Raw genomic sequence first — 15,039 nt, forward strand, 5'->3', positions numbered from 1 at the left:
GTGAGGAGTTCCCTTCGGCAGTGGCAGTACTACAGGTTTGAGGCATGGTTACAATATTAGGACACCTAGTGCTTGCAGAAAACATTACAATTAGAGCACTAAAAGAAGAAGGGCCTACACTTGGCAAGATGATGGCATAACTGGCAGCAAGGAGGCAGTGGCGAGGGGAAATTGATCAACAATCTTACAGAAACTGTAGTTGTGGTGGTGGTGGGTCATCAATGGCTGCATCCCATTGGATGATGGCAGCAGGAAACAGTGGTGAAGATGATATCGGCGGTGTTGATGGCTGTGCGATGTGCCTCAGCTAGTCGTCCAGAACATGCCTGTTTCCTGGATGGCAGCACACAGCCAGAACATGCCACTGTGCTACATCGGAGTGGCATGGAAGATGACTACCCACAGCACAGCGTACCACCGGACTGCCTGGGAATGGCAGCAGTGGTGGCAGGCTGTGTGGCATGATGAGACACCTAGTCACGCAAGCAGCCTGGTGCTTGCCACAGCAGCTGTTAGGAGAGAACGCTGAAATGGCAGAAGGCTACATGACGAACCACGAATGCGTGCACTCGTTATTGTGCATTGCATCTGGCACGTCAAGCACAAAGTACTACTGGTAGCTTTTTTGGGTACGGCATGTTGAACTTCAATTAGGCCAATAAGAGGGCCTAACGGTGAGCAATCCCACTTCTGACACCAGATGTTAAAGTGTCAGGATTGGTGAGAAAGGGAAAGCAGTGGGCACCTGTTGAGGTGTAGAAGTCAAACATTTTATAAGGGCATGGTGATTTAATACAGTAAAAAAAGGCAGACCTAGAGAAGCCACCAAAACTGAATGGGCTGCTGCCCAAGGGAGGAGGAGAGGAGAGTGTCTAGTCAGATCAGAAGCTGCCAGCAGAAGAGAGCGGACAGCGTGTCTGCTCCCAGCACCTGGCCACAGCTCCACCCCCACATGACCACCTCCAACCCTCCTTATTGGACAGGCAAATTATAGACGCGCAGTTCGGTAGCATTACCTCGTCAGCAGCATGTGTGTTTAGCTGCTGATGGTTCAACATGTGAGTTTCAAAGTGGTTCTGTCTGATTTCATGCAACATAACTTACACGCTGAAACTAGCCGCCGGGCAGAAGACACTGGCGAACATCAAGTGAAAAGTAAAAAATCAAATTTTTATAATATTAAATCCATTGAGTAATGGCTGCCACTACACAGACTGCAAGCCATATACGGCCTGCATGTGGTTTGAATCAAGTATTCCTGTGGCCCAAAAAATATGCATCTAGTAACTAAGAGTCGAATCCAAAACAGTCATTCAATGTTAAGAGCTTCTTAAGAGCATAGTTTTCCTAATCAGTAACAAACAAAAATATTTACATGACAGTAATATTTTGAAATGTGCTTGATTTTAATTGATATTTATGTATTCGAATGTGCGCTAATTGGCCACTTATCTCAAAAGAGAGAGGTAAGTACTGTAGTCTCAGCAGGTTAAGAGGATGTGAGAGGGGAAATGTTTTATTGTTTGTCTGTCTGTACTGACAGCTCACAGGTGTGCACAACTCATATTGATTTGCTGCTACAATATAAATTTTGATTGAAAGTAAGCACACCCCATGCATACATAACTGCCAACTTTAGCATCTTTGGCATGACATGTGTTTGCTTGTGTCTATGAATGGCGTGTGTCTCTCTTTTACTGATGAAGGCTGTGGCCAAAAGCTTATGTAAGTGTCTTTTAATTGTGCCTGTATGCAACTTAATGCGTCTTCTTTACTGTAAATAGCAATCTGCCTTTTCCTACACTGTTGGTACTTCTGCTTAGAGTCTCCACTGTTTGAAATGAATGTAACAATGATTCACGAATATCCTTTATAGAGACAGACATCAAATGTGCTACATATTTGTAGCAAAGATTATGAAACTTAATTAAGGCTGTTGTAATACAATGTAATGAATAGAAGGAAAGCTACACTAAAAACATTTAGTAAATATTTGTCACCATGACTGATATTCAAATATGCACTTAAATATAAGTACAATTACACTTATTAATCTATCACTTGCTCATACAGACAACACAACAACACTTCATCAAGCAATTACAATGCCACAATTTGGGATTCTGAGGGTGGCAGCAATCTCAAATAGAAAACAGTCGACATGAAGTTTTCTTAATGGTGTCGAAATTAGCAATCAGTACTTGAGGGTGTAAAGAGACACCCTCCTCTAGCATTACTTTTCCTCAACAGAAGAAATTGATACCAGAAATATCATCAAATTTTGAATAGGTTAATATTATGTCAGCTGTTTTTTTAAAACAAATTTCATGTGATTTTGTACACAATGTATTATAATTCAAGCTAAAATCTGTAAAAATAAACTACTTTATTTTCTTTATTACAATCGATACATACTGGCATTAAATGTACAGTTTAAATTATTTTCTTTTAGAAAGATTTGAAATTACAAAATTTTTGGCACACTTAAAATTTCTGTTATTATTTATGCAATATAACACTTTTTATTATGTTAATTTCTGGATTCATTTATAGAATAATAATATGTATTAACAGAAAGTCATTTGTCAAGAAAATTTGTAAGCCCTTTGGAATATTGTTAGTACCGCAGAGTGAATTAGCAAATAGAGAGTGCCTCCAATGGGATAAGAAGTGTTTTTGTTTTTGGGAAGAACAATGTAATTTTTGGCTTTGTTGACATGGCAATTGTATGGACAGTGTGATATAGAAAAATGTGAGAGAATAAAGTTTTGATTAAAACAGAAAATACAGCACAGGCTCACTTCAAATTTATTATATCAGTTGGAACCATGAGACCCTATAACATCAAAAATTTCAGCTCCAAGAATCAGCCCATAGACGTGAAGAACTGGAGCCAACTATGAGAAAAGAAGATAAGTAAAAAGTTTATTGTAAATCTTACTCCTCTTGAAGCTTATTAAAAGAGTTAACCATAAAGAATTGTCATTCAACAAATGATGTGGAGGGGTAGATTACAGAGGCCAGCAGCCAAGTTATTGTGGCATTACTATTGCTAGTCTTTTGCGGGCCCATAACATACTATGTAGGTTACCAGTTAATAATAAGAATGGTACATAGGTGGCATGAGGTGACACCCCACAATGTCAGTATTGGCTCTGGAGCAAAAAAAGTTAAGTTGATCAGTGGTCTGGAATCTAATAAAAGCCTTATTTCTCCATCTTGTTTAATACTACAATGAGTGGATTATTATAGTCATTGCAACTCCTCTCTGCAACTACCCACTTTTCATCCTTTGTAATTCCCTTTCTACAGCTTCCCATCTATATATCGATATTCCATAAGCTTTGATGAAAAATGATTCGTATCATCTTAGCTTAAGTTTACACTGATAATTCTTCATTCTTTCTTGTTACTCATTAAAAACATCATACTAATCCCATAAAAATTTCCTTAAATCATCTTTCTGACTCTTGTTAAGTCTTGCAGCACCTCCTAATTTTGTTTCAACTAAATCATAATATTCTAGATCTCCCTTCTCATGTAAACTATCTTTCTCTTCTTCAGTATATCCTCTATCATCTAAAAACTTTGCCCTGATATGATTGCTGTTATTCATGCCATTTGCAATGGTCAATTTGATATAAGGTGAAATACCACTTCTTGGTTCAGTAAAACTTCATTATTTAGTTACCGGATTAGATCCAACTTCATATTTTACAATCCACTTCATGCCCCAAATAACGTCATTACTCAGATCTGTCATTGTAGTGCATCCCTGAATGAATGGTGTGTTATTAATTCTGAATGACAGTAACATTTGCTTGTTCAAAACTTTACTGTATCTCCCTGTAGCTCTTCTAACCTTAATTCGTATCACTGGCAACTCAACAAAATCTTGACTGTGCTTTATTATATCGCTTAATTTTTCTGATACATCACAAATTGGTTTCCGTGTTTCTAACAAACAATTGCCTTCCCACTTATCAGTTTCAGTTTAAGTATATGGCCTTCCCTGTACCTCATTATCATCTTTATTTTCTGCCTTATATAAAAAGTCATTCTAAATTTCTTCAAATCCCATGTCTTTTATTTTATACTTCTTTAAGTATGTCTGTGCCTTTGGTTGCATAATACTGATTGGTGTACCAGTTTCTTTTCAAATTTCTCTCAATTATTTCTTGTTTCTTCCCACCATTCTATATGCAAACTAATACATACTTTTTCCAGTGTACCTTTCATTCTACTATTACTACTTTTGTGACCATAATGGTCCCAAACCACTTCAAAAACTTCATTATTTATGCATATTTTTATATTCCCTGTCATTCTCATAACAACTCACTGTGCTACTGATGTCTGTTGGTAAAATCTCACTCTTTTGAGCCTGCCTATTACAGTTCTGGCCTCTTGGCTACAATAATCGCTGTCCCCGTAAACTACCTTCCTCTAATATTTTGTCTTTAATTTCTATATACAGGGTGATTATAATTAAAGTTAAACTTTCAAAACACTGTATAAATAACAGCACTGGTCAGAATGACATCAAATTGCAACAGAATATTATCAGAGCAGGGGAAAACATATGGCAGAAGAAAAAAATTGTGTGAAAATTGATCAAGAGACAGTGCTGTATGTGTCAGAATACATAAATAAAAACACTTGTCATGTACAGGACCCATTGAAGTTGGTATTATGGTTTATGGTAGAAGGACCACAAAAGACAAGAAATGATGTATTTATTTGTTTAATGAATACTCAAAACATTGTTGATGTGAACAAGATCAGAGATGATAACAGTTTCTAAGTAATAAGAGTGTAAAGAAAGTTCCGAGATATAATTTACAAATAGTAACACTTGAGTCTACCACACACTCCCTCCACAGTGACAGCATCCATGTATTTTTGAGGGAAGGTTACCTGTCAACCTGGTCTGGTGATCTGTGGTGAAGGTGCACTGGCTAGATTGCTGTCTATTGTCTTCTGAAGGTTGACAGTCTTTGAAATGGAATGTGTTGGAATATCCAAAATGGTGTTTCCTGCTGTGTCTTTCATGTTGTCCGATGAATAGCCTGTCAGAAGGAAGGCCGGTTTCAATCAGTCAATGCTAATAGTTTGTTTTCCTGTTGGCATTTCCACCTTAAAGTGCTTGTCATTGCAAGACAGGACTAGATATGGCCTGTCATATGTTGGCTGAAGTGGTGTTTGGTCAGCATCATGTTGAATGAAGATGAACTCGCTTGTCATCAGTTGTTGGTGAATAAAGATCTTGTGGTCATGATGTTCTGTTGGAACTGGTCTTAGGCTCCTCATTTGTTCCTTCAATTTGAGACAAAGGTTGGGGGTGTCAGTTACTAATTTCTGTTCATTGAGAAATGCTCCTGGTAAGCTAACTGCTAAACCATAAGTCATTTTCACTGGTGAGGTATTGACTTGGGGGATTATGTAGGAGCGAAGCCCTAACAGGACCAGAGGAAGCTTCGAAAGCCAGTCATCAGACATCTGTGATTTTAAAGCAGATTTTAACTGATGATGCCATTGTTCAATTTTCCATTTGCTGCAGGATGATATGCTGTAGTTTTAGTGTGGAAAATGCCCAGTGTGCTTGTGAGGCATTTGAAATGTTGACTTCAAACTGCCGTCCACAATCAGTAGTTATGATATGAGGCCGCCAAAACGAGATATCCATGTTGAGACTATGGCAAATGAAACTGCTTCTGCTGCGATGTCAGCTAATGGAATTGCTTCTGGCCATCAGGAAAAATAATCAATAATTGTTAGTATACAGCGATATCCTTGTGATGGAGATAGGGGCCCAACTATATCCACATTAATGTGACTGAATCTTGTTGTTGTTTGAGGATAATGTCTCACTGTGCTGTTACTGTGTCTCCAGACTTTACTTTGCTGGCAAGGAACACATGATGAAGTCCAGGTCTTCACGTCTTTTTTTAGTGATGGCCAAATGAAGTGCTTCCTCACCAGATTAATGGTTGCTTGAACAACAGGGTGAGCTAGATTGTGTAGCAAGTTGAAAATTGCTTGTTGTAGTTGTTGAGTTACATATGGGTGAATTATATCTCGAGCTATGTCACAAATAAGTTCTTTACCATTTGGCAACATTATTGTTTGAAGTGCAAGGGGAGTTGTATTCTTGATGTGTGGAAACTCTTTGTCACATTGTTGGCTTTCTGCAATTTGTTCCATGGTAACAGTTAGAGGTATAGTGATTGAAGCAATTCGTAAACAAGTGTTGGCTGTGAGGTTCTGTTTCCCCGTAGTGTAACATATGTCTGTGGTGAAGTGTCCAATGAAACTAATGTTGGATCTGATGCGGAGAAGCTTTGTCCATATGTTGCTTGAACATGAAGGTGTAAATTGGAAAATCACATCCTTCAGGCATGTACTAAAAGTGCCTCACTGCTGAGTAGGCAGCAAGGAGTTCTCTGTCATAGGTTGAGTAATTCCTCTCTGCATTTGTCACTTTCTTGGAGAAGAATGCTAATGGTTGCAGATTATTATCTTTGATTTGTTGCAAAGATACACCAATAGCATAATCTGAGGTGTCAACCATTAAAATTAGAGGTAAATTTGAAGATGGATATAATATCTGAAAAAAACAAAGCCAGTACAGTAGACACCAAAAATAAGGCCTTTCAGACCTATAAAAAAAAATAGAACCACCCCACTGCACAAAACCACACTCTATCTACCACTGAGATGGTCAAAGCTTTCATTAAGTAAAATAACAGATTTATTTACCACAGTATGCAGAACTAGACTTGTGGAGCAGAAAAGGTGCTGGTGTTAAACAACATGTAACTGCCTTCAATTAAATATTTAATGCACATTAAATATCCAGGTCATGGAATACCAATTAACAGTCCTGAGAAGTGCCCTTATACAATAATTCAGTACAGCTCCATTGACTTGTCCAGTATCATATGTGCAAATTATACAATATTATGATTACTTGAATCAATAAATTAAGATACAGTACAATACCAGCACCTTTTTGCTTTTTTACATATGAAAATTGTAAACTTACAATTTAATTTTTTTAACTGATTTAAACAGAGTAAAAATCTTAAAAATTCCTTATGTGTTTTCAATAGGCAGATGTCATAATACAATCATATGCAAACACCTTTGAAGCATAGATACTTAAGTATTTCAAATAATTAAAAATTAGTGCTACAAGCTCAGACAGGCACTACTTTAACACATGAAGACATGAAGGATTGGTTAGATTGTGATCCAACAAAACCAGCAACTAGCCATGCCCCTGCATGACCATGGTCTCCCCATGCCACCAACTAAATAGCAGAAAATCAAAAAATACTGAATGTTTCCTGCAGCACATGAAAACTGCTTAAGCACTAAAATACAAAATAAACAGACCAGCTACAATGACTTGCTTGGTTTAAAATTTTAATCCAACAACACAAAGTAAACTTTAGTATTATCAGCCAAGGTGAAGGAGCTTCAAGATTAGTTATTATCATCCAAAGTTTCCTTAGTGGCACAGTAAATTAAAACAAACAATTTGACTGTGGTCATAATTCTGGAAGCACAAACTATTAACATCAGCACAACTCTAGAACTGAAAAATCATCATTTGACACCTTAACAGTACAGTAACTTATAAGTATCTAAAGTTGCCAGTAACAGCTAGTTTCCTGAATACAACAGTTAGAAAATTTACCATTGAAAACCAGGATGGCAATAGCTTTACATTTGCAGACCACATTCATTACTTCATACCAGACTAGCAAAAGGTAAGTGCTCAACAAATTAAATAAATCTCCACAGTGTTCACCACATTTACAGCAGATTTCCAAGCTTTTGCAAACTTCAGTAAAATTAGAGTGGGATTCAATACACAGCCATGTCCCCATTCAAGGAACAATGACTCCTCTCAACATGGCACACCTGAAGTCAATGTATTCACTTACTTCCCACAGCAAACCCTCACAGTGCCTTCAACTGCTTTCACCCAAGCAGCATTACTCACTAGGGCACAAATAACTTCAGTATCTCTCTCTCTCTCTCTCTCTCTCTCTCTCTCACACACACACACACACACACACACACACACACATACACTTTCTCTTTACAGTCACAGAAACACTTCTCTGTACCTGCTCTTCATCACTTGAACTAACTGCCACACATACAATCAACTGACCACCCGCCACAGCAGCTCACACTCTGCACTCTACTTCCTGCGTGCATGGGTCCGATTTTCGACTTGACCTTGCGATTCTCCAATCTGGTAAGGACCACTGCACAACCAACCTGCGACTCAGTGATCAAAGATCATCTTGAGCCAATAGCCATATTAATATGGAACATGTCATGGTCCAATATTAAAAGAAACGAGGAGAAAATATCTGTGGTTTGACAGTTACGAATCTGGTTGCAATAGATGGCCTGTAAGTGCTTGTAAGCAGCTTGGGGGAGTCAATTTGCTCCAGTCATACTAGATTGTGTGAGAATGCCTTTTGTTGCTTGAAGCCACAGCAAGACTCTGTCCAGTCTTATGAGTTTATAAAGTATGACAAGAAAGAAAAATAATTCTTAAAGTACAACTGGATAATGTATTGTATAATTACAAATACACTTTCTGGTGACAACATTGTCCTGAGGAGTCCCCAGCTTGATAATTAGGTTACAGACTATTTTACCCAAGACTGTGTCACTATCTTTAAACCATACAGTAGAATTCTGTGTCTTTGAGAAATATAACATCTGTGGTTTATATCTTCTACACCTACATACATATTCTGGAAGCCACAGTGAAGAGTGTAGTAGAAGGTGTGTACCATTACACCACATATTGTGCATGCTGTAATTGTCTCTGCAGTCCTTACAGGAATTATTCTAAAGGGCTGAAGTGTATTCCTAGATTCCACACTTAATACTTGCGTGTGTAGGCTTTTGTTTGACAGTTGGTGTACATTTTAAATCATCTGCCAGTTCAGGTTCTTCAGCATTTTCATGATGCTTTCAGCTATATTCAGTACCAACTTGGCATGGTCATATTACAAGGTAAGATCAGCCAGTCATCTAGGCTGTGGTCAGTGTAATTATTGAAAAGGCAGCTGCCCCTTTTGAGGAATCATTTATTATGTTGACCTCTCCACACATACCTCTCTGCTACAGTTGTACTTATATCATTGCTAGTTGCATTAAGCCACCCACCACTGCATTAGTATGCAGCTGACCAGTACAAGAGGAAGAGCAGTGGCTTGTTTCAAAGTAGATAATTTTCTCCTAATATACAGGGAAAGTAATTCTTACAATTATCAATGAGAAATCCAGTACAGAATGTAACAAATTTATAAAAAGGATAGTTGCTAATAACCATGTAGTAGAAATGCTGAGTTGCAGAAAGTGGTTGTTAGTACACTTTATGAAAATTATCTACGTTGGCTTTCTCTGGCTAACAATATACAGTAAGTTTTACTTATTCACATCGCTAAAGGCTCCTCTCCCTTATGAATTCTACAGAACAAGATGTGTGAAATGACAGCTGATTCAATTTGGAACTCTGTAATCTTTTGGTTGAGCTACATGCTTCATGGCTTCCCACCTACTGCATTTGTTCAATATTTTTTGAAAAGATGTTGAAAGGCCAGATTTAAAACAAAGACTTCTGAGTGAAATAATTGTCTCATTGTTGTTATGCTGTTGTAATTACCTTCATGTTCTAAAACATTACAGTTTCATTTTTTTCAGGAGGTTTTCAGGTCTTTCTTTAATTTACTTATTTATTATACTTTCTGCACCATAAACGGAACACACTGTGATTTTCTCTCAGCCTTTCAATGACAAAAATTGGTGTTGTTTTGATTTTTGCAGATGTAATGCCTATTTTGGAAGCAAATCTGTATACATCTTCAATATTTTTCATACAGTTGTCTTTTTCAAGTATACAGTACAGTCATGATTTTTACAATGCTCAGTTATCATACATATATGGTCACAGAAAGTAAGTATGTTTGTAACAGCAAAAATGAGGTTCTCTTTATCACTTAAAAAAATTATTGTAAAGATATTCTAGACATGCTTGTAATATACTGTTACATTAATCTGGAGGTACTGAACAAGTTAAGTACAGTAATTTATTGAACAACATTTTGCTTATTAATTATAATTATCAAGATTATAGAAATTCTTAAGAATATAAATCCAACAAGTCACCATTTCTGGTGTGTATACATATCTATTTATCATGGGAGATTAGTCAAGAGATAACTCACTTTGATATGAAATATAAATTTATTAAACACTTTTCCATATGACAGTTATGGCTATTACACATGTCACAAGCAGAAAGTTCATGCCAGAATCACTAGTCGAAAGAAAAAGATCCTGAAGATAGGGCGCTCTGTGCCAGAGATGCAACACCTACAGCTTACATTGATTTTCTACACCATATATTAAACAGCCATGTATGTAGAGGCTAAGTGCTGTCATTGAACCAAGATATTTAAAAAAGTCTCTGCAGGACCCCCTGGGCGTTGATCATAATAGACATCTAGTTTTTTCCCCTGTCAACTGAAAATACACTTTGCTCCTGAGCAACTAATCCATACCAGTATTACATACTACAGAAGGGAATGGAAGAAAGCAAAATATAGCTGGAGTAACAATTGTTTGCTCACATTTTTTTCCTAATTTATGCAATAAAAAATTACAGAAGCTAGTTTACCACACAAATGATTTGTGTGTACTTCCCAAAAGAGGTTTTTATTCATGCTCAGTCCAGATAATTTCACTGTTTTATTTTCGTTTTTTATTTTATAAATTTGAGTCTAGTGTTTCCTGAATAATTAGTGCATTTTGAGATGAAAGTTCACTTCCTTTCCCAAACCTGAGGCCACTTCTTGATGACACTAAGTTATATGATCAAATCATAATGGAGACTAGACATGATTGTGTGATATATTTTGCAAATTATTTATAAAAAAGCTCATGAATGGATGTTGAATAATGTAAAATGCTTCCTGTATTTAGTGTTTTAATTAAACTTCCAAGTGAGTATTTACACTATATCACCATAAATCTGTGAGAGTTTCCATTTATTTATTTATATATAAAAACAAAGATGAGGTGACTTACCGAACAAAAGCGCTGGCAGGTCGATAGACACACAAACAAACACAAACATACACACAAAATTCAAGCTTTCGCAACAAACTGTTGCCTCATCAGGAAAGAGGGAAGGAGAGGGGAAGACGAAAGGAAGTGGGTTTTAAGGGAGAGGGTAAGGAGTCATTCCAATCCCGGGAGCGGAAAGACTTACCTTAGGGGGAAAAAAGGACAGGTATACACTCGCACACATGCATATATCCATCCACACATACAGACACAAGCAGACTGTGTCTGTATGTGTGGATGGATATGTGCGTGTGTGCGAGTGTATACCTGTCCTTTTTTCCCCCTAAGGTAAGTCTTTCCGCTCCCGGGATTGGAATGACTCCTTACCCTCTCCCTTAAAACCCACTTCCTTTCGTCTTCCCCTCTCCTTCCCTCTTTCCTGATGAGGCAACAGTTTGTTGCGAAAGCTTGAATTTTGTGTGTATGTTTGTGTTTGTTTGTGTGTCTATCGACCTGCCAGCGCTTTTGTTCGGTAAGTCACCTCATCTTTGTTTTTATATATAATTTTTCCCACGTGGAATGTTTCCTTCCATTATATTGATATCATTTATTTATTTATTTATTCTTTCATTCATTCAAAGTGTTCCATAGATCCTATCAAGAAGGGGAACCTTCATGGATCTAGAACAACTCAAGTTATATATTCTAAAAAGACAAAAAAATCATAGATACATTATAATGAATTAAAAATAATATACAATATACTGGTTAATGCTATTCATGCATTTAAATTTAATTGTCTAAATCAGGAAAGGGAGCTACTACTTTGAAAAAAGCTGCTATCTTCCAGTTACACTATACGGTATTTAAAAGTAAATGTCACATATTCCTGCAGGAGATAGTATTGGTCAAAACTAGAAGAAACGCTCCTATAATTTTAAATACAGAATACGATGCCTGCTGAGATATTGGCCATTTTACTTGTGATGAGTAATGTATAATATTTGATGGTGTAGGGCATCTCACTGTTGCACACTGAATTGCCAACATGTTTGGAAAATATTAACCTTGCAGAAAGACAATGACTGTGGTTTATGCACAAAATGGTATCACACTGTTTTCTACAAGTCATGTGGAAGAACTTCACAGCAACATTTCCTGATTAGTGGATTGGTCAAGAAGGTCCTGTAGCATGGCCTCTCTGTTCATCAGATCTGAATTGTTGGTTTTCTGGCTATGGGGACATTTAAAGGTGATGGTATATGCCCAGCCCAAAGACAATGTGCAGAAATCACAGGAGCATGTGACTAGCTGCATGTGACACAATCCAAATGCATGTGCATGATTCACTGCTGAGAAGAGCTGAAGGATGTGTCAGTATGCTTTGCAAACACTGCCTATAGTGGCTACTTCCATGTAACAGGCAGATGCAAGTGAGAGAACAGATTGGCCCATATTTCAAGAAGTATTGATTTCTGAATGTATCATTATAGGAAATTTTCTTATAGTTTTGACCATTACTACCACCCATAGGAATCTATGACAGTTGTTTTAAACATCCTGTATAGCTGCCATTTATCTGCTATTAGTGGCGTAATATTTACTTAGGCCTACAGGTACTTGTATACTTAATATTTTCTGTGCAATTAAGTTTTTCATATTACTGCTTTTATCTCACAACACACACATGAATTATCAGTTAATTGGTGTTTGATTGTGTAATGTGTGAAAAGTAATTGACAATACATGTTATCTGATAACATATGCATTCAGTATCAGAGACAAGTTGCTTGTCACTTCCAGGTCAAGAGTATGAAAGAGAACATTTTGCTGTTTGAAATCAGATACACTTAGCAAGAAATAAAAATATATTCAGTTTCACTGAAGTGAATGATGTGCAGCAGAGTTTTATGATTGATGGGAAGAATTTCTTGATGCTTTTATCATTTAAAACAGTAATTATCAACAACTCAACTTCAGAGAAATAGTGGCTGTTTTTGAGTAAGTTTTATGCTGCTTTCAGTAACATGTCATTTTTCTATTGCAACATATATATAATATTTAATACAGTTTTAACATTGCTTTTAATTTCATTGAATGATGAAAGTCAATACACATAATTACAACTTGGTAACATGAAGTGGTCAAAAATTAAAATGTCAACTCATACACATTTTAGTAACATCTAATTTTTGACTGCCATAAAGCATAACAGTTTCAAATGAGGTGAAAATGCAAATTCCAGTGTGTCTGAAAATTGTCTCTCTCGTCCCTTGTAGATTTTTTTTTCATTGTTCTAAAGCCCTGTAGCAGTATATTTATGCAATATAACTATTCTTAAAACTGTTGCAGTTACGAATTCTTTTTTGGATTTCTTATGTATTTTTTGTATTTTGGTATGTTCAGTCAACTCTAATGATTGTTCAGTTAACAATTTATACTGTGTGCATGAGGAAAGGGTGATTCTGGTTAAGTGTACAGCAAATAATCTCTTGGTATTAGTAAGATATATTTACACTATGTACTACTTCAAAATGTTATTGAAGACAGGATTTCATTTTGGTTTCAGGAACTTCTCTGCACATTGTGGTTGGCTATAAGAAGGATGGCAGCACAGAATTGCCAGCGGAGGTATAAATTCGATATGGTATTGTTCCTGGTGATGATTTTTAACTCACACCTGAGTTGTATGTATGTATCAGGAAATTTCATTTCTGGAGATCATAATGAGTCACCAGGCACAAACCAATCACCAGATGTAACAGATTCTGTAGCTGCAGTACAAAATAATTTGACACCAAACATTGTTTTGATTATGGCTGATGACCTGGGCTGGGGTGATTTTGGGTCATATTCACCATACACAGCTCTAACACCAAACTTAGATGCCATTGCCAAGGAAGGAATAAGGTTAGTGATAAAAACTGTTATCAACTGCAGTGTGACAAAAATTTCACTAAATAAACATTTTCTCAGAAACATTTGCTCATTACGGCAAAACTTCAAGGATATTTTTGCATTTTTATTTCATGTTACTGATTTCACTACTTTTCTATTATGAATTAATATTCAAAACAGAAAGAACAATTAAATACCAAAACTTGTCTGTAGCAGCTTGAGAATTCTGCAAGTCAATGTGTGTTGCACAGATTATTGAGCAAATTCATCTTTCAACAAAACTGAGCAAATGTGTAGATATTGAAAAATTGATAGCAGATTCCTAAGCAATTTTGTGTTTTGGATCAAAGCAGCTATTATGCTGTGAATAAAGATCATACTCTGGGCAGAAGTATATTTAATATGTTGGCAACAAACAGATTTGACATCCTTCAGGGCATTCACATTCACATGAGTTAGTGGTCATGGTTGAGTTATAGCAGCAACGATTACCATGGTGCAAAGGGCCTTAAAATAAGCAATATACTTTCTATGTTCAGAAATTATGTAAGATGCAGGTCAGTTCAATGACTGAGCTATAGGTAATCTTCTAACTAGCAAAATAAATACATATAGCAGAGGTCCCCCTTGGTATAAAAGTAGCATCAAGACACTTCCTGAGAAACAAAATAAACCAGTTAACTACACAAGACAAATTATCAACGCAATATGATAGGTTCAAAGAGAAAAGCCTGCAATAGCTACTATCATCAAACGTTTTTAGTGAATTCTGCCAAAATACTAAGAAATGTTGGTTATCTATAAAAACTGTTAGTCGCACAAAAATTAGTGTCATTTATTCATTCATTCACTTATTGTATTCCACAAATTCCAATGAAGGAGAGCCTTCAGGATTTCGCATGAATCAAGCTTTACATTAATAGGCAGGAGCAGCCACTGCTTCCTTTTTCTTTGAAATATATTAACATATTATAAATAATGCTAATCTATTCCTACCAGTAATTGTGACAGTTACTTCTACATTACTGTAAAAAGCTA

The 15,039-nt window shown here is 36.5% G+C and overlaps 1 protein-coding gene across 1 annotated transcript in view; it reads left to right on the forward strand.

The window, feature by feature from the left end:
• The first annotated feature begins 12,924 nt into the window (after positions 1-12,924).
• Positions 12,925-15,039, forward strand: part of LOC124596268 (arylsulfatase G-like) — a 114,915-nt gene continuing 112,800 nt past the window's right edge. The window contains exons 1-2 of the mRNA XM_047135342.1: positions 12,925-13,104; positions 13,673-14,013. Of these exons, the coding sequence (XP_046991298.1) occupies positions 13,709-14,013 (305 nt within the window). The 5' untranslated portion in view covers positions 12,925-13,104; positions 13,673-13,708. The remainder of the gene's footprint in view (positions 13,105-13,672; positions 14,014-15,039) is intronic.

Source organism: Schistocerca americana, chromosome 2 (assembly GCF_021461395.2).
Source record: "Schistocerca americana isolate TAMUIC-IGC-003095 chromosome 2, iqSchAmer2.1, whole genome shotgun sequence".
In the NCBI taxonomy this organism is placed as follows: domain Eukaryota; kingdom Metazoa; phylum Arthropoda; class Insecta; order Orthoptera; family Acrididae; genus Schistocerca; species Schistocerca americana.